This window comes from Hyperolius riggenbachi, chromosome 1 (assembly GCF_040937935.1).
Source record: "Hyperolius riggenbachi isolate aHypRig1 chromosome 1, aHypRig1.pri, whole genome shotgun sequence".
In the NCBI taxonomy this organism is placed as follows: domain Eukaryota; kingdom Metazoa; phylum Chordata; class Amphibia; order Anura; family Hyperoliidae; genus Hyperolius; species Hyperolius riggenbachi.
This window is the reverse complement of record NC_090646.1, coordinates 238017581-238041677: the sequence shown is the minus strand read 5'-3', so window position 1 is coordinate 238041677 and position 24097 is coordinate 238017581. Positions and strand designations below refer to the sequence as shown.

The window sequence follows — 24097 nt, the reverse complement described above, 5'->3', positions numbered from 1 at the left end:
TCACGTTTTGATTTTTCCAGGGCTGTGGAGTCGGAGCAATTTTGAATACCTGGAGTCGGAGGTTTCATAAACTGAGGAGTCTGAGTCAGAAGATTTTTGTACCGACTCCAAAGCCCTGGATTTTTCTACAGTAAATTTTTTGAAGCCAATCCCGATTAAATTTCCTCCCTTACTCTTCTCTGACTGATTGCATATGCATTGCCCGCCCTTCACTATAGAAAGTGCATTGTCTCGGCATGAGAAAAACTGGCCAATCAGAGAGGAACAGAGGTGTGGGAGGGTAAAACAGGAGGGAACGAGGCTTCAGCCAATCAGGCTGCATTAGTTAAGTCGGAGGGGATGTAGAGACGCAAAATAGGACAAGCCAGTATACCCAGCAACTTCCTTTTGGCGTACCAAATTTTGTGTGTACCAAATAAGAGTCAGGTAAACTGGGGATTAACCATGAGAGAAGAAAAAAAAGTTTCCCTTGTAAATGGAGTCCTATCTATATATACATATACTCTCCAAAGTCATATGTCAAAATTGAAAAAATCTTTATTAAATATTCTAACACATTCACATACAATTAAAATCGATAAAATGCCCCCATATGTCCCACAATAAGAGGACCGCCAGGGGAAAATCAAATGATCAAATAATCACATATATCAATACATAAGTCACCATGCAATCATGGCCAGCCAGCAACAATTATAAAGTGCTCAGTGCAAAGGACGACTACTACTAACAATAGATCATGACACCTGTGTGAAAACAAAACTGAGGATTGTGGACTGCGACACACACCCAGAAATCCGGATATGTGTCCCAGACCACAATCTATACAACACCAGATAACAATCAAGTGATACAATGTATTCAATATGTGCAAAACATACATATAATAAAGTGCATTAAAGTCAATGGCTGGAGTTTGCTTACATGTGGGTAGAATGATCCTGGCGTGGGGGTGGAATATGCCTTACGCGCTCGCAGGACTAACTGTCCGCTTCCATCGAGGTAAACTGGGGAATGATCATTTATCAACAAGAAAAGTAATAGTGATTTTAACTTTTGGATTACCTGGTTAGCATCCTTATAACTTGTTAAATAAACATTGGTCAATACCCTTTATAGGACAACTGAAGTGAAAGGGATATGGAAGCTCCCATATTCATTTCCTTCTAAACAATACCAGTTGCCTGGCAGCCTTGCTTGTCTATTTGGCTGCAGTAGTGTCCGAATCACACCAGAAACAAGCATGTAGCTAATCTTGTCAGATCTGACAATGTCAGAAACACCTGATCTGCTGCATACTTGTTCAGGTTTTATGGCTTAAAGTATTAGAGGCAGAGGATCAGCATGACTGCCAGGCAACTGGTATAGTTTAAAAGGAAATAAATATGGCAGCCTACATATCCCTTTCGCTTCAGTTGTCCTTTAAAGTGTACCTAAGGTAAAGAGAAAAGGATTTTTACTTACCAGGAGCTTCTTCCAGCCCCCTGTATTCTTCTCAGCTCTCTTGATGTCCTTACGGTTCCTTGGTTGCGCAGCTTTCAGCCCCATTAAGGTCAGCGGCACAGCTCAGTTGCAGACTACTACACATGCACAGTCCATAAGAGTTATAACTGCACTCGCACAGCCCAAGAGTGTGATGGAAGAGGTGCCCAGCCCAAACCAGCAGCTGCTACAGACTTCCCAGCAAGACAGCGAATTGGTCCGGGAGGACATTGATTATTACTACAGGGAGCTGGAAGAAGGCCCAGGTAAAAAGCAGTATAAGGCCCCATTCACACTTAGAAGCGGGAGTGTTTTTTCCGTGATTTCACGCAGAAAAAAAAAAAAAAAAAAAAAATCACTGGACAGTGCAGCGGTTTCTCCGCGATCGTGTTTAGTACTTCTATAGCACTAAACGCGATCGCTGGGAAATCGCCCGAAAATGGTGCAGGCTGCGTTTCACGATTTTGGGCGATTTGCAGCGATTATCGCAAATCGCCCAAGTAAGAACGGGGCTATAGAGTTTTATTGCACTAGCGCTTTCAAAAGCGCTAGCGTTTTTGCCGAAACCGCCGGCAAACTGCTCAGGTGTGAATGGGGCCCAAAGCCTTTCTCTCAGATTTACTTTAAAGAGAACCGGAGGTGGAAGACAGAGGCTGACCATATGTCCTGCTGATCCCTTGCCTCTAATAATTTTAGCCATAAACCCTGAACAAGCATATGCAGAACACACACACACACACACACACACACCTTAATATTTGGTTGCACATACTTCTCAAAAAATATAAATAAATAATAATAAAATAAAAAAATCATCGATAAAACTGAAATCAGTTTCTTCCTATAACCATCAAAAAGCTTCTTACACCTCTCACTCCAAGTCTCTCTTAATGGAAGGGTGCCTTTTCCCAACAGCAATTTTAAGATCTCTCCACAGGTGTACAATGGGATTTAGATCTGGAGTCATTGCTAGTCACATCAGAACTCTCTAGCACTTTGCTGCCACCCATTTCTGGGTGCTTTTTGACGTAGGTTTAGGGTCATTGTCCTGTTGGAAGACCCAAGATCTCGGACGCAAACCCAGCTTTGTGACACTAGGCTCTACAGTGTGACCCAAAAGTACTAAAGATTTCATGATGCCTTGTACACTTTCAAGGCACCGAGTGCCAGAGGCAGCAAAACAACCCCAAACATCATTAAACCTCCACCATATTTCACTGTAGGTACTGTGCTATTTTGTAGGCCTTATTTTGTTTTCAGTAAACAGTAGAATGACAACAAAGAAACATTCTGTTGGCACTCAGAGATAGGAGTTGTGGAGAGGGTGACCCTGGCTGCGACGTGCAGCTTGTCAGTGTGCTAAAAGCCAAAGCAATTTGATGCAACAACAATAGAGACGATGAAACAGCTTGCCACTACTGACAGCTTATTGCGTCATACACTGGAGTTCACAAGTGACATTCATCCTGTGCAATGCACTGAATATGAAGATGGCACTTATTGTGTGTAGCATGGAGGAGATGTGGGAATGGCGGTGGGTGCCGCTGGGTGCACGGCCTGAAGACCATTTCACTTTATCAGCTTCTTCTGAGGCTTAGATGTGCACATGCTGCATGTGTGTCATTCAGACAATACTGACCACAAATATCAGCAGGACTGACTAGCCTTTTTTAAAAGGAAATAAATACGGCATCCTTTATATACTTCTCACCCCGGGTTCACTGAAAAACTCCTATGATTAACATCCCAGGTAGGTTCTATCAGGTTAAACATATTAGGCGTTTGGACATCATCCTGTTCTGCTAATGATGTCAAAACACCCAAGTCCCTAATCATTCATTATATGACTTACAACGCGACTATAATTAGCTTAGGTTTAAAAATAATAAATGTAACCCAGGAAGCTATGCGCTTTAATTAATTATAGAAACAATGTCATTTATAATACAGTGAATATAATAGCCTTGCTATATCTTGCCATGTTATGTAAATTCAGAGTTTCAGAAATAGGACCACTTTAAAAGGCCTATTCCCACAGATGGTCAGTGAGATGATTATTCCAGTTTGCATGCAAATTGTATACAGCTTACAACTGGAACAATAATATGCGCTTCCTATGGTTTCTGAATGGTCTGAATCCAGGCTGCATACAATTTGTATGCAATCCACAATTATTAGCATATCACTGACGATCTCTACTTGGGCTCCTTTCATCAACTATGTAATAATGAAACAGTGCTAAAAAGTCACATCATAGGTTAGAAGTGCGGCAGGACCATTCAGCGAAGCATGCAGTACAATGGAAGCATGCTTCACCACCACTAAACATTCACATTGCAGAGCAAGCTGCATGTTATCCCGATGGAACCCATCACACTGCTGATGGGCCGATTTGAATGTACCATATACATATAACTGCATAGTGATGGGATAAGATTATAATGTCAGCTGCAACGGAACACAACAACCGCAGTGTGAAAGGAGCCTTAGTATCTCTGCCACAGAATCATTATCCACATGATGCAATTGTACTTAGCTGAGTACACACACAGGCATTAAAGCTCAGCTTTGGTAGTATGAAACTGGGTGGCTGAATACCAAATCGTGCAATGTGCCAGGGCACAGGAACAACATTTGTTTGATTCACATGGGCACCACCGCACTGAGATGGCCTGCTAGGGATCAGAGATTTTACAGGTTACTCTACATTTTGTTTACACGTTATCCCACCCAAATAAAATAAAACAAAAAAACATTTTCCCCATACATCATGTGCATTTCTAATCAATGTATTTTATCGCAAACTGAAAAACCACAACAGCATGCGGAACACAAATGAAAACATGACCGCAAATCAGGGCTGTGGAGTCTGAGTAATTTTAGGTACTCGGAGTCGGTGATTTCATAAACTGAGGAGTCGGGAGTCAGATGATTTTGTACAAAATCCCCAGCCCTGGTAAGTATTAGACTAAGGAGTCAGAGTCAAGGAGTCTGAGCCATTTTGTGTAACCCGGAGTTGGAGCTGGAGGTTTCATAAACTGAGGAGTCTGAGTATTTTTGTACCGACTCCACAGCCCTGCCACAAAACGCAAAAAAAGCCCCTGAAATAGCAAGGTCAAGTTTGTTTCTTGCCTTAAAGGACACCCGAGGTGAAAATAAACTAATGAAATAAACCATTGTATCCATCTTCCTTCTCCTAAAAAAAGACTAAGATATTCCACAGTTTTATTTTATGTTTAAATCTACTTTAAGTTTTAACTGTGTTTTATTTTTGCTCAATGACACATTCATTGAAGTATGCCAGAGTGAAAATCTATGAACTATTGACCACTAATGAAGCCATTGTCTGCTAGGAAAGTGTTTTATTGGAATTTCTCATCAGTGAGGGTCACACTGTAGTCACTTCCCGTCTGAGTCAGGACTTAAGCTTCGTACACACTTGCGATAAACTATCGTTTGCAAAAACCGATAGTTACCAGACGAACGATATTGGAAAGATTGGTATGCAACGATGGGATGCAGCGATCATCATACACATTTTAACGATAGTTCTCGCAGAAAAGAACGATCAGAAGGAAATGTTGCGTACATATTTATATAAAATTAAAAAAAAACCTACCAACATGGAGTTACAATAGATAAAAATATATGATAGTTAAAATTTGTAATGTAACAATCTTTACGGGTCACACTACACAGGAAGTACAGAAGCTGGGCAGAATCCAACGCAGGCGCATTGGCCCTTGTAACGATCGTTCTCGGCCGATGTCTGTACACACTATAGTTTTGTAACGATTGTCGGTACATACGATCCGTCAGGTTGGATATTTCCATCTTCCCGATGTCGTTCGTGTTAATGATCGTTGGGTAAAGTTCTTTACCCGATTGTCGGTGGAACGATCGTTAATGAGCCGTTTCAAACGACCATAGTCGCCAGTGTGTACGCAGCATTAGTCAGCCACTTACATACCTGATATTTAACTCTGTCAGAGAAAGAAAAAAAAAAAAAAAAAAAAAAAAAAAAGGAACACAGCATAGTTATTTGTGTGCTTGGCACTGTACATACCCATGTCTAAAGCCCAATCTACACAATACGATTCTTTGTGCGATTCGATTACGATTCTATTTACGATCCGTATTCAATTCGATTTGCCATTGCAAAACCATGGCAAATGAAATCGAATCCCGATCGGACATGTCGGATTTAATCGAATCATAAATAGAATCGTAATCGAATCGCACAAACATTAGTATCGTGTAGATGGGGCTTTATGTCACCTCGGGTATCCTTTAAAGGGAACCTTAACTGAAAGGGATATGGATGTTTCCTTTTAAAAAATACCAGTTGCTTGCTGATCTCTTTAGCTGCAGTAGAGGCTGAATCACACACCTGAAACAAGCATGCAGCTAATTCAGTCTGACTTCAGTCCGAGCCACTGATCTCCATGCTGGTTGAGAGGTTGTAGCTAAAAGTATTATGGTGGCCACTAATGATCCAACCTTTCTCATCCAATCTTACTATTTCTGTGTAATATAAGGGACTCTCTAAATGATTCATTCAATATACAGGGAGTGCAGAATTATTAGGCAAATTAGTATTTTGACCACATCATCCTCTTTATGCAGGTTGTCTTAAGGCTCGTTTCCACATGCGTCCAACGCATGCGGATTCGCACATGTAATGCAAGTGGATGGGCCTGTTTCCACTGTAGCGTTGTTGAGGTGCCTTTTTTTCAGTGGTGAAAAAAAACGCACAAAAGAGCAGCAGAATTGCGTATGAGAGAGAACGGCGCCGGAGACTTGGGCGCAGGACACAGTCAGTATATGACTGATCCTGCTGCCGCACAAGTCCGGGCCGTGTTAATTACTATTCCCCCTCCAGGCCGACATGGATAGTGGGGGAATGAAATAATTCGGCTTCCAGCAAATTGCTGGAAGCCGAATTATTGTTTTAAAAGCTACTTCAGGTCCGTCTTCTGACGGCGCTGAAGTTACTCCCTGTGCACGCGATAGCCGTAGTTTCTATTACGGCCTATGGTGGCACCGGCTGCGCCCAAGTCTCCAGCGCTGGATTTACCGTGTTCAGCAGAATTTGCCTGCGAGTGGAATGCATGCGAATCGCCGCTAATGTATTTAATAGAGAAATCGCCTGCGGCTTTGGTATGCGAATTTTCATGCGAATTCGCATGGAAATCAATGGAAATGCACACCGGCACTGCCATGGTTAAATTCGCATACAGCATCATTCATGCGAATGCGCATGAAAATTTGCATACACCCATATGCGAAATTCGCATCTGCATGCAAATTTTTACCGCGGCGATTCGCACCGCACAAGTGGAAACAGGCCCTTACTCTAAGCTGTATAGGCTCGAAAGCCTACCACCAATTAAGCATATTAGGTGATGTGCATCTCTGTAATGAGAAGGGGTGTGGTCTAATGACATCAACACCCTATATCAGGTGTGCATAATTATTAGGCAACTTCCTTTCCTTTGGCAAAATGGGTCAAAAGAAGGACTAAGGCTCAGAAAAGTCAAATATAGTGAGATATCTTGCAGAGGGATGCAGCACTCTTAAAATTGCAAAGCTTCTGAAGCGTGATCATCGAACAAGCTGTCACAGGAGCCCTTGTGGCTGACCGCACTTAGCCTTCTAAACGGTGCCAGCGCACAGATCGTGCGAACTCTGGTCGCAGTCAAATGCGCAGGAACCGTTAAGAATTAGCCGCAGACAACTCCGAAGGGAGCCTGTGAGACACGGGTAATTACAACCTCACCTACTGGTTCAGAGTAAACTGCCACCACCGCGGTTACTATGGGACCGTGGGGCCCACTAACTGACTGACTAATCCTGCGAATAAAACGGTTAAACACACGATATTCTGTCTAGCCAACAACAAACAAACAGTAGCGTATCTTCAGAGACCCGGGATCATTTCTGTGTGTGCTGATAAGCAGGGTAGCGAAACAGTGAATGACTTGGAGAAAGTAGTTTATTCACGCAATATAAATAATTAATATATACAGACAATTATTAAAAATCACAATTATTAAGACAGTAATAGCCAGTATGAAAAATAAAAGAAGGGAGAAAAATACTTATGGTTTGTGGAAATATGTCCTTTTGTGGGAAAATCGTCAAGTTCAAGCAAAACGGTTTCAAGTTCTTAGAGTTCTTTGTTGCAGAGTAAAGTTCAGCAAGATTTAGAATCCAAACAAAATGGAGGATGTCCTTTGTTTTAGCTCTGGCAATATGGCCACCACTTGTTCCTCATAGTGGCCGTGTGTCCTGAAGATGGTAAAGGGAGGAACTTCTTCCCAGGCAGCTCATTCACTTTTAATGGAGCTGAGCTCAGAGGCGGGCTTCCAGAGTCGGCCCCCCAGGCCGGACTATGGTAATCACATCTGGGCAGGGGCTTTAGCAAACTCATAATCCTGACAGGTTCCCTAGGCAGACCTGCGCGGCCGGCACACAGATAATAATTACATATTCTCGATCCCCAGAACCTACCGATTAATATGATATCAAACTTGGGCATGTTTGCATGCCCGGTTAAAAAACGGTGGAATTCCCAGCGTTCTGGTTAGGCTAGGGGCCCAAATTTAATATCAACACACTCACAAGATCCGGACCAGCAGAATGATATAACTTCCACATTTCTCCGATGTATGGTACTTCTAAAACATGCATAAAGATCATAACTCTATGTTTCCCTATCCTGGCTGAATGGTTCCGCTAAGTCTGCCCCCTGCTGGGATTAGCTTCCTTGGCTCTGAAAAGACTCCTGGTTTGTTAATTAACATCTGAGTGTTACCCCTCTGGCTTCATTAGCAAGTCACAGGGCACAGGCTTCATGAAAAGAACTAGGCTAACTATTTCTCTGAAGACAGCAGAGACCCCCCAGGCTGGACTGCCTGGTGTCCACAGACATGAGATTCTGATTGGGGCAGCGCAACGACAACCGAGGCAGGAAGTCGGTTGCGGCTGCGTTTTCTGCGCACTGACGGCTCGCCCGTCACACAAGCGTTTCATTCAAAATAGTCAACAGGGTCGCAAGAAGCGTGTGGAAAAACCAAGGCGCAAAATAACTGCCCAGGAACTGAGAAAAGTCAAGCGTGCAGCTGCCAAGATGCCACTTGCCACCAGTTTGGCCATATTTCAGAGCAACATCACTGGAGTACCCAAAAGCACAAGGTGTGCAATACTCAGAGACATGGCCAAGGTAAGAAAGGCTGAAAGACGACCACCACTGAACAAGAGACACAAGCTGAAATGTCAAGACTGGGCCAAGAAATATCTCAAAACTGATTTTTCTAAGGTTTTATGGACTGATGAAAAGAGAGTGAGTCTTGATGGGCCAGATGGATGGGCCCGTGGCTGGATTGGTAAAGGGCAGAGAGCTCCAGTCCAACTCAGACGCCAGCAAGTTGGAGGTGGAATACTGGTTTGGGCTGGTATCATCAAAGATGAGCTTGTGGGGCCTTTTTGGGTTGAGGATTGAGTCAAGCTCAACTCCCGGTCCTACTGCCAGTTTCTTGAAGACACCTTCTTTAAAGGGAAGGTTCAGGGAACTCTTGAAAAAAATAAAAATCCCTATCCACTTACCTGGGCCTTCCTCCAGCCCGTGGCAGGCAGGAGGTGCCCTCGCCGCCGCTCCAGAGGCTTCCGGTTGTCTTCGGTGGCCGACCCGACCTGGCCAGGCCGGCTGCCAGGTCGGGCTCTTCTGCGCTCCATGGCCGGGCTCTTCTGCGTCCCACGCCGGCGCGCTGACGTCATCGGACGTCCTCCGGGCTGTACTGCGCAGGCGCAGTAGTTCTGCGCCTGCGCAGTACAGCCCGGAGGACGTCCGATGACGTCAGCGCGCCCGCGTGGGACGCAGAAGAGCCCGGCCATGGAGTGCAGAAGAGCCCGACCTGGCAGCCGGCCTGGCCAGGTCGGGTCGGCCACCGAAGACGACCGGAAGCCTCTGGAGCGGCGGCGAGGGCACCTCCTGCCTGCCACGGGCTGAAGGAAGCCCCAGGTAAGTGGATAGGGATTTTTATTTTTTTCAAGGTTTCCCTGGACCTTCACTTTAAGCAGTGGTACAGGAAGAAGTCTGCATCCTTCAAGAAAAACATGTTTTTCATGCAGGACAATGCTCCATCACACGCGTCCAAGTACTCCACAGCGTGGCTGGCAAGAAAGGGTATAAGAGAAGAAAAACTAATGACATGGCCTCTTTGTTCACCTGATCTGAACCCCATTGAGAACCTGTGGTCCATCATAAAATGTGAGATTTACAAGGAGGGAAAACAGTACACCTCTCTAAACAGTGTCTGGGAGGCTGTGGTTGCTGCTGCACGCAATGTTGATGGTGAACAGATCAAAACACTGACAGAATCCATGGATGGCAGGCTTTTGAGTGTCCTTGCAAAGAAAGCTGGCTATATTGGTCACGGATTTGTTTTTGAATGTCAGAAATGTATATTTGTGAATGTTGAGATGTTATATTGGTTTCACTGGTAAAAATAAATAATTGAAATGGCTATATAGGTTTTTGTTAAGTTGCCTAATAATTATGCACAGTAATAGTCACCTGCCCACACAGATATCCCCCTAAAATAGCTAAAACTAAAAACAAACTAAAAACTAATTTCAAAAATATTCAGCTTTGATATTAAATTAGTTTTTTTGGGTTCATTGAGAACATGGTTGTTCAATAATAAAATTATTCCTCAAAAATACCACTTGCCTAATAATTCTGCACTCCCTGTATGCACTCAATTTACCTTTATACTACATAGATTTGGTAAGATTGGATGAAAAAAAGATTGGATCATTAGTGGCCACCTTTAGAGACACCGGATCAGCAGGAGAGTCGGGCAACTGGTTTTTTCTTTTTTAGAAGGAAAACCCATATCCTTCTCAGTTTAGGTTCCCTTTAAGCTGTGTGCAGATGTGAGTAGTGTAACCATTAACGATCGTGGAAAGATCGTCAAAGCAACACTACAGTGCACAAGCACGTTATAGACACGTTTCTGAGCTACAGCTGAGAAACCTGTGCTGTTCATTGGATGAGGAGGAGGAGGAACGAAGCAGCAGAATTGCAAGCAGTTTCTGACAGGCAGGCAAGTGCGAACACAATGTGATGAGATAGGGCAGCTGCTCTACGCCTAACCATAAACACCAGTAAGGGTGCAGGCAGTGCAGGAGAGACACCACTCCCACATATGCAGACACTGGAAACCGTGCAAATATTTAATATAAGATCAGATCCAACATACAGACATTACAGCAGGGCTCAGGATTCAACGCATTCACACTATGGAAGCAAACACATTTACACTATGGCTTATGAGACATGAATGAGGACTTCATAGTCTGAAACGCGTTAGCTCCTGATGCTTTTTGTGATGTCTGTATGTTGGATCTGATATTACAATACAGTATTTGCAGTCTTCACAGCAAGTATAGATCCTCCATTTTCCAGTGTCTCTGTTTGCCTTCAACTCGGAAGGAGAAAGTGTTTGTAATCACGTGACCACCGCTTGGAACACATCGTTGGAGGCGCCATGGGACGGATCAAATAAGACGTCTGATGGGTAAGATTAATACCCCCTCGCCCACCCACACAGGTGCCTTAATTAGCAGGATGAAATCTGAATGAAAGGCATTCGTATTTCATCCGAATACGGATTTAAGAGCTTCCCTGCTTGTAGAACAAACTGTCTCAACATAATTTTATTCTACAATGTGTATTCTTTCACAGGGGCTCTCCTATTCAGGGCCATATTCTATTGATTGCTAAGTTCTTAATTTAGGCAAGGGGAGCATTGCCTAATCCCATTTCATTTAACGGCCCCCTGGATGGAAAAGAACTCGCTTGGACGAAATAACTGCCCAGCAAGTTCTTTACAGGCTATCCAATTGCCCTCTTCATGCCTCCGGGAAGCGATACTTCAAGGCTGACATGAGCATTAGCTTAGACCTGCTAAGAGCAGGTCTAAACCAGCCTATGCACATCATCCCCGCTACATTTGGGGTCTCCTTTAACAAGGAGACCCCTAGAGCTCCCTGTGAGGTTGCCACAGATAACCGATGCCCCCCCACGTAGCTGCGCCATCACTACAGAGAAATTTACATACCGCCGCAAGTCCCATTGTGTAATTACAGTATATGAGTCACTGTAATTACTGTGTATCGGAGCCCCGGCATAGCATCTTTGAAGGTCCCACCGGGGCTCCCCATTGGTCCACTGTCTGAGCCAATGAAAATGGTAGAGACAGACGGCCCGGACGCGCGTGCCCTGTTGCCAGAAGAGTACTGCGCAGGCGCAAAAAGCTCCTGGAGACAGGAGTGCGACAGGGGAGTGTGCGCGGCCGGACTGTGCCTGCGCCGACTAGCAAAGATACCGGGCCACTCAGGGGAGGATCCAGGCAAGGGACCAATCAGCCTGAAGGGGGCTGAAGGATGCCTCATGTATAAAACTTCTCTATGACCAATCAGAGATGCGCCTTTGACCTCTTCCTTTAGGGAGCGAGCTACAGACGTAAGGAAAGAGAGAGACCCGGTAAGTATATTACATTTAACAAAGCTAATCATCCCCCCCCCCCCGCCATCCCCCCCAAAGCGTTGCATAATAGTTTTGATAAGCAGGACTTATATACTTTGCATTGAGCGCAAAAGTGCTCAAAATGCTGCATGTCCTGCAATTGTGATTACCCGTAATCGCAATAATGGGTTTGCCCCCACTCACTTTCATTGGCAAAACATTTTTGGGAATCATTGGTGATGGTAGACGATCCCAAAACGCTGCCAAAAACACCCTAGTGGATTCCAGCCCTCAAGGTGATTATCTTACTCTACAGGAAGTGATACTATAGGCAGAACCAGATCTGTATCACAGGGATAATTAGATTGGGAATCTAACAATTACCTGACTGTTGATTAATAGTTCATTAACCTTTTGATTAAGATTACTGCGTAGCAAAGATCCAGTTTAACCAGGAAATAGCAAGCTAATTGCAGAGCAAGTAAGGCCAGAAAACCACTAGGAGCGACTTTCCTAGCGCTTTGCGATTTGAAAACTCTTGCTAATGTAATGCTATGGGTGTGATCCCACTTGAGTGATGTGATTTTATAAAAATCTCCCATAGCATTGCATTAGCAAAAGCTTTTTCAAATCACTAGCGATTAGAAATCACTCCTAGTGGGTTTCTGGCCTAAAACTGTTTTTCACGTCACCTCTCTCCTGCCCACCTGACTGTCCATAAGTCTGTACAACTCATTCTTCTAAAATGCGGAGTCGGAGACTCAGAGTAATTTTGAGTGCCTGGTCTCGGACTAGGTGGTTTCATAAACTGAGGAGTCAGATGATTTGCGTACCAAATCCACAGCTCTGGTAAGTATTAGGCTAAGGAGTCAGAGTTGGAGCTATTTTGGGTACCTGGAGTCGGGATTGGAGTCTGTGGTTTCATAAACTAAGGAGTCGGAGTTGGACTCTGATGACTTTTGTACCGACTCCTGCTAAAATGGTCCCTTTAAAGTTGCCATATTCATTCCCTTTACAAATGACAGTTGCTTGGCTGTCATGCTGAGCTTTAGGCTAGGTACACACAATGCATTTTTTCGGTCGATTCATTTTTCCGCTTGATTCGCTTATCTTTTCTTATCAATTTCCATGCACTTGTATGACAAAACGAGTGGTAAAACGACCGAAAGAAATATTGGACATGACGGAAAGTATCTATCGAACGCAAAAATGTATCATGTGTACCTAGCATTAGGCTTAGTTCACAGTGGGTCATTGCGTTGCAAAGTAACAGAAGAATTTTAACATAGAAAGTCGTACTGCAATAATAAGTCTATGCGAAGTTCAGAGTACATCCTGTGCAATGTAACAGACTACAGTTTCCCAAAGCGGTGCATTACTGCATAACGGCATGAGTTAACAGTGAAGTGAAGTGAAGTAGACTTAACGACATGCAACACCTTCATAACGTGCAATGCAACTTTTCCATTCCTGTTTTTACAGGGAACGCAACTCAGCACCAAAATGCGAACCTAGCCATGTTCACAGTGGTGCATTGCAATACGGCATAACGGGCACTCTGCAATGTACCAGGGCTGTGGAGTCGGTACAAAAATCCACCGACTCAGACTCCTCAGCTTAAGATTCCACCGACTCTGACTCCTCTAATTTGCATATTACAATCTTGTTGATTGAAAGTATGTAACATGAAATTCGTCTCTTAACTGCCAATGCTTAGGAATTTTAAAAGACAACTGAAGTGAGAAGGATATGGAGACTGCCATATTTATTCCCTTTAGTCAGGCTAAAACAAGTCCTTGGTAAGAGTACAGGACGGAACAAAGAATATCTATCAGGCCCTAGGCAATGTAAGTGTGGGTACAGGTTACAGTGATGTGCAGGTACTATGCAGGGGAATAAGGAGATTCTTCCTCTATTACACATTCTTCATGCACAATCTGAACCAGGTTTATGGGTGACAGACAACACCTCTATGTTCAATGTGCACAATATTCTCAGTGCATTCCCTGCAGCTCTGTGGAGAGTGCATATGTAGAGTATAGTACTACTGTGTAACAAAGTAAACCTGAGACAGATGAAATTAAAGTTTTATACATACCTGGGGCTTCCTCCAGTCCCCTTTCAGGTTAATCAGTCCCTCGCTGTCCTCCTCCGCCACCTGGATCTTCTGCTATGAGTCCAGGTACTTGAGCCAGTCTGGCGTAGTGCGCATGCACACACTCCGCCGCCGGGAGCGTACTACACCTGCGCAGCATTGTTGCGCAGGTGCAGAACGCTCCTGGCTGTGGAAGCGGCATGCGGCCGGACTGCGCGGACTGGCTGAATTACCAGGACTCATAGCAGAAGATCCAGGTGGTGGAGGTGGACAGCGAGGGACTGATTAGCCTGAAGGGGGCTGGAAGAGGCCCCAGGTATGTATAAAACTTCTCTTTTCATCCTTCTCAGGTACCATTTAATTCTTAGTCACCAAACCAAATTTTAACAACATATCAAATTATTTGATTTCATGAGCAAAGTACATTTGCATAAATCAGAATCAACGCAGAATTATTTCCATCTCATTGACCATCTCTATTAGCGACACAGCTACACATCAGGCTTTATTCTTACAGCATAGATGTTATTTCGTATATATAAGAGATTCCTGTGTACACATCATATATACAGTCACAATCAGATATGTTTATCTGACTTTAAAAATACGGGGACTGCTTTATTGAAGCAGCACAAGTAACTCATTTTGATTGGTTTATTTCATTTTTGTGGACTAAGCAGAGCTATTACTGTATGTATAAATTATTTATGATGACTTATCTGAGAAATAGAACATATCATATTTTCTATTTTAATTACAGTTTAAATTCATTAGGAGTCGGAGCATTTTTTCCCCGACTCCAGGCACCCAAAATAGCCCCGACTCCGACTCCACAGCCCTGCAATGTACCACCTATGCAACGTTCACAATGAGGCGGGTGTATTGCAGTACAAGGAGTGTGACAAAAACACACACACGTTAACGGTTACAGTTAACCATACTTTTCAACTTTACATTTTTTATTATGATACACAAATGCAGAGAAAAAAAACAACAACAAGATGCCATACATAGTTCTCTCTGACGTGGACGTGAGTGGATGAACAGGGACAAGAGTCATCGTCCCATTACACTTATTTACGAATGGAGAAATAAGTAATAGATGGTGCTGAATGGCATCATGATGAAGATAGTCTAATAAGCTACAATAACAAAAGCGTGAACCCAACATAAAATAAAAGAGAAAAAAAAAAATTAAGAAAAACAAAACAAAAATAAAGTGTCCAACTCAGTTTGCATTAGAACGGAACAAAGGTTGTATCCCTATAGGTTGTTTCATGCTGGAAACGTGCAACAAAGATCTGCACTGCTCTATATCGAGAAGTGGCAGGTACCACACAACACATTATCCACCATACGTCAATGGGATGAGGTCCAGTCCGACCACATGCTCCAGACCCCCAAGAAGTGGTCAGTTTTGTTGGTCAGAGGGGAGGTTATATATTCTAGTGAATATATTTCATTTTTAATATCAACATGTTTTTAGGGGGAGGGAGGGCCTTCCACGTTTTGGCTAGAAGGGATAAGGCTGCATTGCATCCATGAGCTATGAAGGCATTAGCATTTTTTGATAGCCGACAAATGCGTTTGTGGAACAGGGCTACCCATGGGTCGGCCTGGACCTCTCTCCCGAGAACCTCAGAAATAAAGTGAAAGCACATAAGTCAAAATGAAGAAACGATTGGACATTCCCACCAACAATGTAATTGATCAGCGCTTTGGCCATATCCTCTGTAGCACAGATCAGAATTAACCAGGCCCCACTGAGTTAGTTTAGATGGAGTGCAATACCAATCGTGCAGTATTTTATATGAACGCTTCTTGAGTATGACGTTGATAGAGGATTTAGCCATTTGACTAAAGATAGAGTAGTTAACAATATTTTTCATGGACAGTTAGCGACGCAACGCTCCGGTAACATGCGGCGCTGATCTGTTCCATTCCTACTGTCACAGGGAACGCAATGGTCATTATGAACGTGCCACCTTAGGGCTCTTTCACACTAGGAGCTGATCCGTGCATTTTGACGGATCGCTCCTAGATTGTAACACATCTGGGAGCTTCGTACTGTTCAGCCACGGCATTTTCCCGTCGGGTGAATTACAACTACCACCGCTACTCAGCGGCGCACCGCAACTTCCCGATATCACTCAACGTGTTCACAAAGTCAGGTTCATGCACGCGTTGGCTAATGTAAAAGAGCCCTTAGGCATTTTGAAGCCACACACCTGCAACAAGCATGCAGAAAGCGGCATCAAACTAGGGTCAAAGCATCTGATCGGCACGCTCATTCTGGGCCAAAGCATCTGATCTGCACGCTCATTCTGGGCCAAAGCATCTGACCTGCACGCTCATTCTGGGCCAAAGCATCTGACCTGCACGCTCATTCTGGGCCAAAGCATCTGATCGGCACGCTCATTCTGGGCCAAAGCATCTGATCGGCACGCTCATTCTGGGCCAAAGCATCTGATCGGCACGCTCATTCTGGGTCAAAGCATCTGATCGGCACGCTCATTCTGGGTCAAAGCATCTGATCGGCACGCTCATTCTGGGCCAAAGCATCTGATCGGCACGCTCATTCTGGGCCAAAGCATCTGATCGGCACGCTCATTCTGGGCCAAAGCATCTGATCGGCACGCTCATTCTGGGCCAAAGCATCTGATCGGCACGCTCATTCTGGGCCAAAGCATCTGATCGGCACGCTCATTCTGGGTCAAAGCATCTGATCGGCACGCTCATTCTGGGCCAAAGCATCTGATCTGCACGCTCATTCTGGGCCAAAGCATCTGATCGGCACGCTCATTCTGGGTCAAAGCATCTGATCGGCACGCTCATTCTGGGCCAAAGCATCTGATCGGCACGCTCATTCTGGGTCAAAGCATCTGATCGGCACGCTCATTCTGGGCCAAAGCATCTGATCGGCACGCTCATTCTGGGCCAAAGCATCTGATCGGCACGCTCATTCTGGGTCAAAGCATCTGATCGGCACGCTCATTCTGGGCCAAAGCATCTGATCGGCACGCTCATTCTGGGTCAAAGCATCTGATCGGCACGCTCATTCTGGGTCAAAGCATCTGATCGGCACGCTCATTCTGGGTCAAAGCATCTGATCGGTACGCTCATTCTGGGCCAAAGCATCTGATCGGCACGCTCATTCTGGGCCAAAGCATCTGATCGGCACGCTCATTCTGGGTCAAAGCAACCTATCTGCACGCTCATTCTGGGTCAAAGCAACCTATCTGCACGCTCATTCTGGGTCAAAGCATCCTATCTGCACGCTCATTCTGGGTCAAAGCATCCTATCTGCACGCTCATTCTGGGTCAAAGCATCCTATCTGCACGCTCATTCTGGGTCAAAGCATCCTATCTGCACGCTCATTCTGGGTCAAAGCATCCTATCTGCACGCTCATTCTGGGTCAAAGCATCCTATCTGCATGCTCATTCCAGGTAAAAGCATCCTATCTGCACGCTCATTCTGGGTCAAAGCATCTTATCTGCATGCTCATTCTGGGTCAAAGCAACTGATCTGCCTGCTCAATTTGGGTCAGTGATTTATAGTATTAGGCCCCATTCAGGGCCGTTTCCACATCGGGGTTTCCGCCGCGAAACCGCAGTTTCCCCGCAGGCAAATCGCGCGGGGAAACTCTGCCATAGGGTATAACGGCGCCGCCGGTCGAATCGCTTGCGGTAACGATTCGGCTGGAACCCCCCGCAGAATTTGCAGCGGAGGCTTGCTTTTCTCATATGGGATTCGCCTGCAATCCCACCCACCCGCTCAGTGCCGCACAAGTGGAAAAGAGCCCTCAGACTGGTGCACTGCGGTGCAATGGCCACTTTGTAACACTGCTTTCTGCACTGCAATGCACTACCTATGCAGTGCGGCTGGAGCGTTCACTAAGGTAACGTACTGCATGCTGTGCGTTACCAGTAACAGAATAATTGAGGGTTGTTTTACACTACCAGCGTTTCCTATTTGATTTTAAAAAGTCCTGCATGCTGCATTTTTTCTGCCTTTTTACTCCTGAATGCTAGCATCCAGGAGGAAAAAATAAATTAAAAATCTGAATTGCAAGCAGAATCACATTGCGATTTGCAGTGTAAAATAAGCCTGAAGCACACTTTTCATTGACTGTATACTCAATGCAATGCACCGGCCAGTGTAAACGTGGTTTCTTAGAGGCAAAGCATCAACACAAAAGTCAGGAAAGTGGAATTGTTTATTGGAGAATGAAGATGGCAGCCTCCTTATTCCTGTTAGGCTTGGAATCCACTACAAAACCCTATTGCCAATTGCAATCGCTGGCGTTTTTAGCGGCTTTTAAGCGCTTTCATGAGCGATTGCTGGTGATTTTGGTAGCGTTGTTAAAAAGGATCAGCTTTTTTGCCAGCGATTGTGTAGCGATTAGTGTTTTTAATTCTGATTGGTCCTTTCAATTAATTGTAATTTTTTTTTACAATGTGCAGTAATGTAAAATCGCTGTGTGTAGGGTTTGATGAGCGATTACGCCAGCGTTTATATACTTTATCCAATGCGTGTTGCCAAGGATGCAGCTTAGCCAGGTATATTCTACCTGTTTGTTTGCCGATGCCAGGTCTCCGGCCGGACTACCCAAGCAGTCTAGGACAACTCCAAAAATGATAAAAGACGGCACACCACTGGCTGCAATACAATTTTGCTGTGTATTCAAGGAAACAAGACACCTTGAATACACAGCAAAATTGTATTGCAGCCAGTGGTGTGCCGTATTTTATCATTTTTGGAGTAGTTTATATACTTCACATTGCAAAAACACTAAAAATGCTGCATGTCCTGAATTTGCGATTTTGGTAATTGCAATCACTCCAGTGTAATTTGGCCCATCCATTAACATTAGCTGAGCGTTTAGGCAAATCGCTAGCGTTTTGAATCGCTCCCTAAACGCTCACAAAATCGTTCTAGTGGGTTTGAGCCCTGACTTCAGGTTCCCTTTAAACCACTGACCCAGAGCAAGGATGCTCTGACTACTGTTCAGCAGAGTTCACACATGCGTAGAAGACTATTGCGTATATTCACACCTGAATTTTCAGACACTACAAGCAGTTGTCTTTGCTGCAACGCATGCATTTTGCCACAGTAGCTAATGACTATTAATGAGAATCAAAAAAATTCAGCAGGCCAGGCAAGCATCAAACATTCTTAAAAAGAAAATATAGCAACTTTCACATCACTCTCATAACTTGGTCACTTGGTAAGGCCTACAAATATTGGTTCCAGCTATGATATTGCACCTGGTATGGTGTCCTCTAAACAATTCTGGGCACTAGTATCATTTAGGTGACCCAACAGGAAAATTCCACTAACGTGATTGGATGGACAGCACTTCTAGAACATCAACCTTTCGATTGTAGAGGGTGCTGTGATTTGAGAACTGTTCCCTACTGTTCCCCTACTTTGCCGCTGAGTGACTTAAAGAGGCACTGAAGCAAAAAAAATAAAAAAATAAAAAATTATTATATAATGATTTGTATGTGTAGTACAGCTAAGAAATAAAACATTAGGAGCAGAGACATAAGTCTAATATTGTTTCCAGCACAAGAAGAATTAAGAAAATCCAGTTATCTATGCAAAAAAAAAAAAAGCCATTGAGCTCCACGACTTTCAAATTTGCAGAGAGCTCTGTCTTCTGAAGCTTGTTATCTCAACTGTCAGTCACAGTATTTTCTTTTTCTCTCCAGAGGACAGGTCAATAGTTCACAAGACTGCTCTGTAAAAACATTTAGAATGCCGAGTAGTGTGTAAACTGCAAATATTAGAGAATAATGCAATGTTATAAAGAACACTATATAACTGAAAATAAAAATATGAGAATATTTTCTTTGCTACTAATGTTCTAGTAATTATCCGTAATACACAACCAATTCATTCGATCATAATTTGTTTTTCACTTCAGTGTCGCTTTAAAACTATGCTAGTATGTGACCCAGTACTGTTCAAGGCCCGTACTACCCAATTCAGTCTTTCAAGCCATAACCCTGCTAGTTTTATGACATTTTTTAGAATTATAACAACAATAACAGATCTTCACAAGATAGAGACTTCAAAACACTGGCATCTATAAGCAGGGCCGGATTTAGGCCAAGGCCACCTAGGCCATGGCCTAGGGCACCACAGGAGGAAGGGCACCAAAGCAGCAGGCTAAACTGGTGCAGCATTTGCAAGCTTGCAAATGCTGCAATGCAGGGAGATCAGGTGAGCACCTGACTGCAGTACTCTGTTGCTAGCTGCCTGTGCAGTATCCAGCTTGCTCTCTGTGCACATCTGCATTGTGGCCGGCGGCTATGGACTTGGGCAGCATTGGAGACAGAAAGGAAGAGGACGCTTCTGCACTGGAGATGAGCGGAAAAATGAGTGATACAAATGGCTGCTGCGGTGTGAAGGCGAGCTGACTACCTATACTGAAAGGTGGTGGTGGGATTAAGGGAGTCATCTGGCTACCTACACTAGAGGGAAAGGGGGGGGTCATCTGGCTACATATACTAGAGGGAAGGGGGAGTGGTCATCTGGCTACCTATATTGGGGGGGTCATCAGGCTACCTATACTAGAGGGAAGGGGGGGGGGGGGTCATCTCGCTACCTATACTGAAGGGGGGCGGCTGGTGACAGTGGCCTAGGGCAGTAAAGAGTACATATCCAGTAGGCCTGAAAGATAAATCGAATTTAAACCGGAATCGCGATCACCAAGATCACAATTTCGGAATCGACAAAGCGGCGAATATCGCGATCACGTCATTTCCACAAGGGGAAGTTTGAAGAAGCGGCTTCAAACTTCCCCAAAGTTGAAACCCACAGCGTTGGACATACCTTCCGCATGAGTTCAACGCTGTCCGTCCTCTATCGCCGCCTGCCGGCTCTTGTGCTTGGTAAAACTCTGGGTTCCTGTATGTCACATTAAGTATTCCATGCATTAAAGCCTGCAGGAGGTGAAGTAGATAGACGGGCATCGCTGGACTTGTGCTGGAAGCTATGTCCAGAACTGATGCAGCTTGGGGGACAGAGGAGGCACAGAGAGAGACATAGAGGGGGCACAGAGAGAGACAGAGAAACAGAGCAGGCACAGACACAAAGGGGGCAAGAGAGAGGACCAGAGGAGGAATGAAGAGGCAAAGGGGGCACAAAGAGACGGGGACAGAGGAGGAACAAACAGGCACAGAGGGGGAACAAAGCTTGATTTGAAGGAAAATCGTTCAGGCCTAATATTCAGCCCTGTCTATAAGGCAAACAAGAACTGAAGCTGGAAAGAACTGATCAGAACAGTTCTCAGTGTTTGTGTATAAACATCCCCTTTACGACCAGAGATGGCCAATGAGATTCTAATAATTCTAGCATACATGCAAATTTAATGCATACTGTATATAGACTGGAACGCACTTCCTGTAAACTGCAATTGGCCCAATGCTAAGCAGCAGACAATTTACATTAAATATGCAAGCCAGAATCATCAGCATCTTACTGTCCACTTCAGCAAATAGCTTCTGGGAGGTATATGCAGCTATGCATCCAGGACAGAGTTTCAATTAGTCAGCCACACAGATCAGTATCAAAGTTCACATAAAGGCAGCAGAAGAATAAAGGTGGCCATACACTGGCCCGATTCGCGACCGTTTCGACAGCAGATTCGATCCTGGGATCGAATCTGATGCCAATCGTTCGCGCTAAACGCACCCGCCGATCCGATTTCCTCCCGAAATCGGATCGGTCCGTCGATCGCGCCGTGCGGGAAATTACCATCGATCGCCCGCGGGTAGGGTGCGCGTCGCTAGCGGCGGCCGATACAATCAGGTATACATTACCTGACGCTGGCTCCCGTGCGTCTTCCCCCCGCTGCACCGCTCTGTTCCGGCTCCATCCCGGCGCTTCCTGTGTCACTGCAGTGACCAGGAAGTTCAAATAGAGGGCGCTGGGAAGCGCCGGGATGGAGCCGGAACAGAGCGGTGCAGCGAGGAGAAGACGCCCGGGAGCCAGCTTCAGGTAATGTATACGGGGGGCGCACAGGCGGCAGGAGCAGCTCAACAGATTGTGATCGGTTTCAGGCTGAAATCGATTCACAATCTGTTTGCAGTAAAGGCAGCCATATGATCCCTCTCTGATCAGATTCGATCAGAGAGGGATCTGTCAGCTGGTCGATCTAATGGCAAATCGACCAGTGTATGGCTACCTTAAGGATTTTACAGCTAGTATTTTTCAAGACAAACTGTGTGGCACCCTCTTTTTTCAGGATATAAGAATAATCATGCACCGTATATCTCTGCCTTCTGTTGTAATGGCTATCATTCATAAAGCATTTCCGCATGCGGAAATGTTTAATACCGCTGACTTTACCGAACACTCAGCAAAATCCCCATTCATAAAGGCTCTTTCCGCATGAAAAGCTGACATTCCCATGCAGAGCGATACATTTCCGCCTTGTGCTGAGTTTTTCTAGCTTTATCTAGAAAAAGTAACAAACACGTCCATTCATAAAGATTAGAGCAAGCGGTATGCGGAAGGAAAATACTGCTTGCTCGACAGTAGCGATAGGCGGGCGGATTACTTGTAAATGAATGGGACGAACCTCCCAAGCAGCATCAGACAGAGCAGCGCACGGAGGGAATCGGTCAGCTTTTATGTTTCCGCATGTCTTCCGCCACGCTACCGCCAGCTTCCTCCAGAAAACCTTCGCACTTGTATCGCAACAGGCAACTTTTTTTATGAATGACCAAGTCTTAAGTACCGCTTGCGGAGAAGAACCGTGTTTTCCCGCACTACCGACTGCACCTTTATAAATGATAGCCAATGTGTACTATATAAGCCAAAAGAAAACTGGAGGACAGGTAGGCCCATTCACTAGAGATGAAATAAAACTGCTCATCTCCACAGTATATGATATTTACCATACAAAGTCCCCCAGATTCGTTATATTAAATGCACAAAGTATTACATTAGACAAGCACTGGATAAGAGTGACTGGCCCAGACTGCTGACAAACATTCTGCATTTCAAAAGGCTTGTAACCTTGTAAGTACAAACCACAAATTCACATGCTAGCTTGTGCCTATGTACAATTATACAGGTACAATAATATACAGTTTGCTGTAAGCCTAACGTATGTCATAGGACATAAATCAGCTGCCAGTGTGAGAGCCTATGCGGAAATACACATGCAGTAAAATGACAGGACTAGCATCACCATGTCCCCCCCCCATAGACAGACAATGACACAGGTTGTGCTGCACTCTAGCAGGTAAGTGGCAGGGCTCACCCCGGGCCTCGTTGTTGGGATATAACTTCTCTGCTTTGGCGAGGAATTTGCGGGCTTTCCCCCGATCCCCGACGAGCAGGGCTCTCTTAGCGATCAGCAGACACCGATTGGCTTCATCTCTATTACTCTCCATGACCCCGGGGCCCCTCTCCTCCTCCAGCCCCGGCTCTGCGATCGCAGGGTGACAGCGGCAGGCGACGGGGGCGGGTTAATGTATACCGGCCCCTCCTTTTCAAGAAAAGCTTCTCACCGCCGCCATCTTTCTGCACCCAGACAGCACACCGGAAGGCTGCCTCCTCCAGCTGCCTGGCAGCCTCCACAGATCAACCCGGAAGCGAAAATGGCTGAGGTGTGCTGCTAGTGCTACAGCAAGCCCCCCTTGAATGGAGCCACAGATATTGCTTAGTTTATTATGTGGGGAAAAGGGCATCATGCAGTGTCAGTAACATAAAGTCTTTTATGAAGAGTCAAGTAAAGAACAGTAGAAATCTGGGAAAAATGGCAATCATAACATACCTCCCAACTTTTTGAGATGAGAAAAAGGGACACTTAAGTCACGCCCTGCCACACCCCTGGCCACACCCTCACCACGGCTCTAGTCACAGATACCATAAAGATTTCATAAGAAAAATATGTTGTTTTATAATTCAAACCACATTGGTCCTTTCTATCCTGGTTCGTTTTCCTTCATAGTAACATTTTAAAAT

The 24097-nt window shown here is 44.9% G+C and overlaps 1 protein-coding gene across 1 annotated transcript in view; it reads right to left on the bottom strand.

Annotated features, from left to right (window-relative positions):
• The window catches only part of DNAJB14 (DnaJ heat shock protein family (Hsp40) member B14), a 69187-nt gene extending 45485 nt beyond the window's left edge, over window positions 1-23702 (bottom strand). Inside the window, exon 1 of the mRNA XM_068231725.1 lies at window positions 23391-23702. Coding sequence (XP_068087826.1) covers window positions 23391-23523 — 133 coding nt within the window. The 5' untranslated portion in view covers window positions 23524-23702. The remainder of the gene's footprint in view (window positions 1-23390) is intronic.
• Between the last annotated feature and the right edge of the window lie 395 nt (window positions 23703-24097).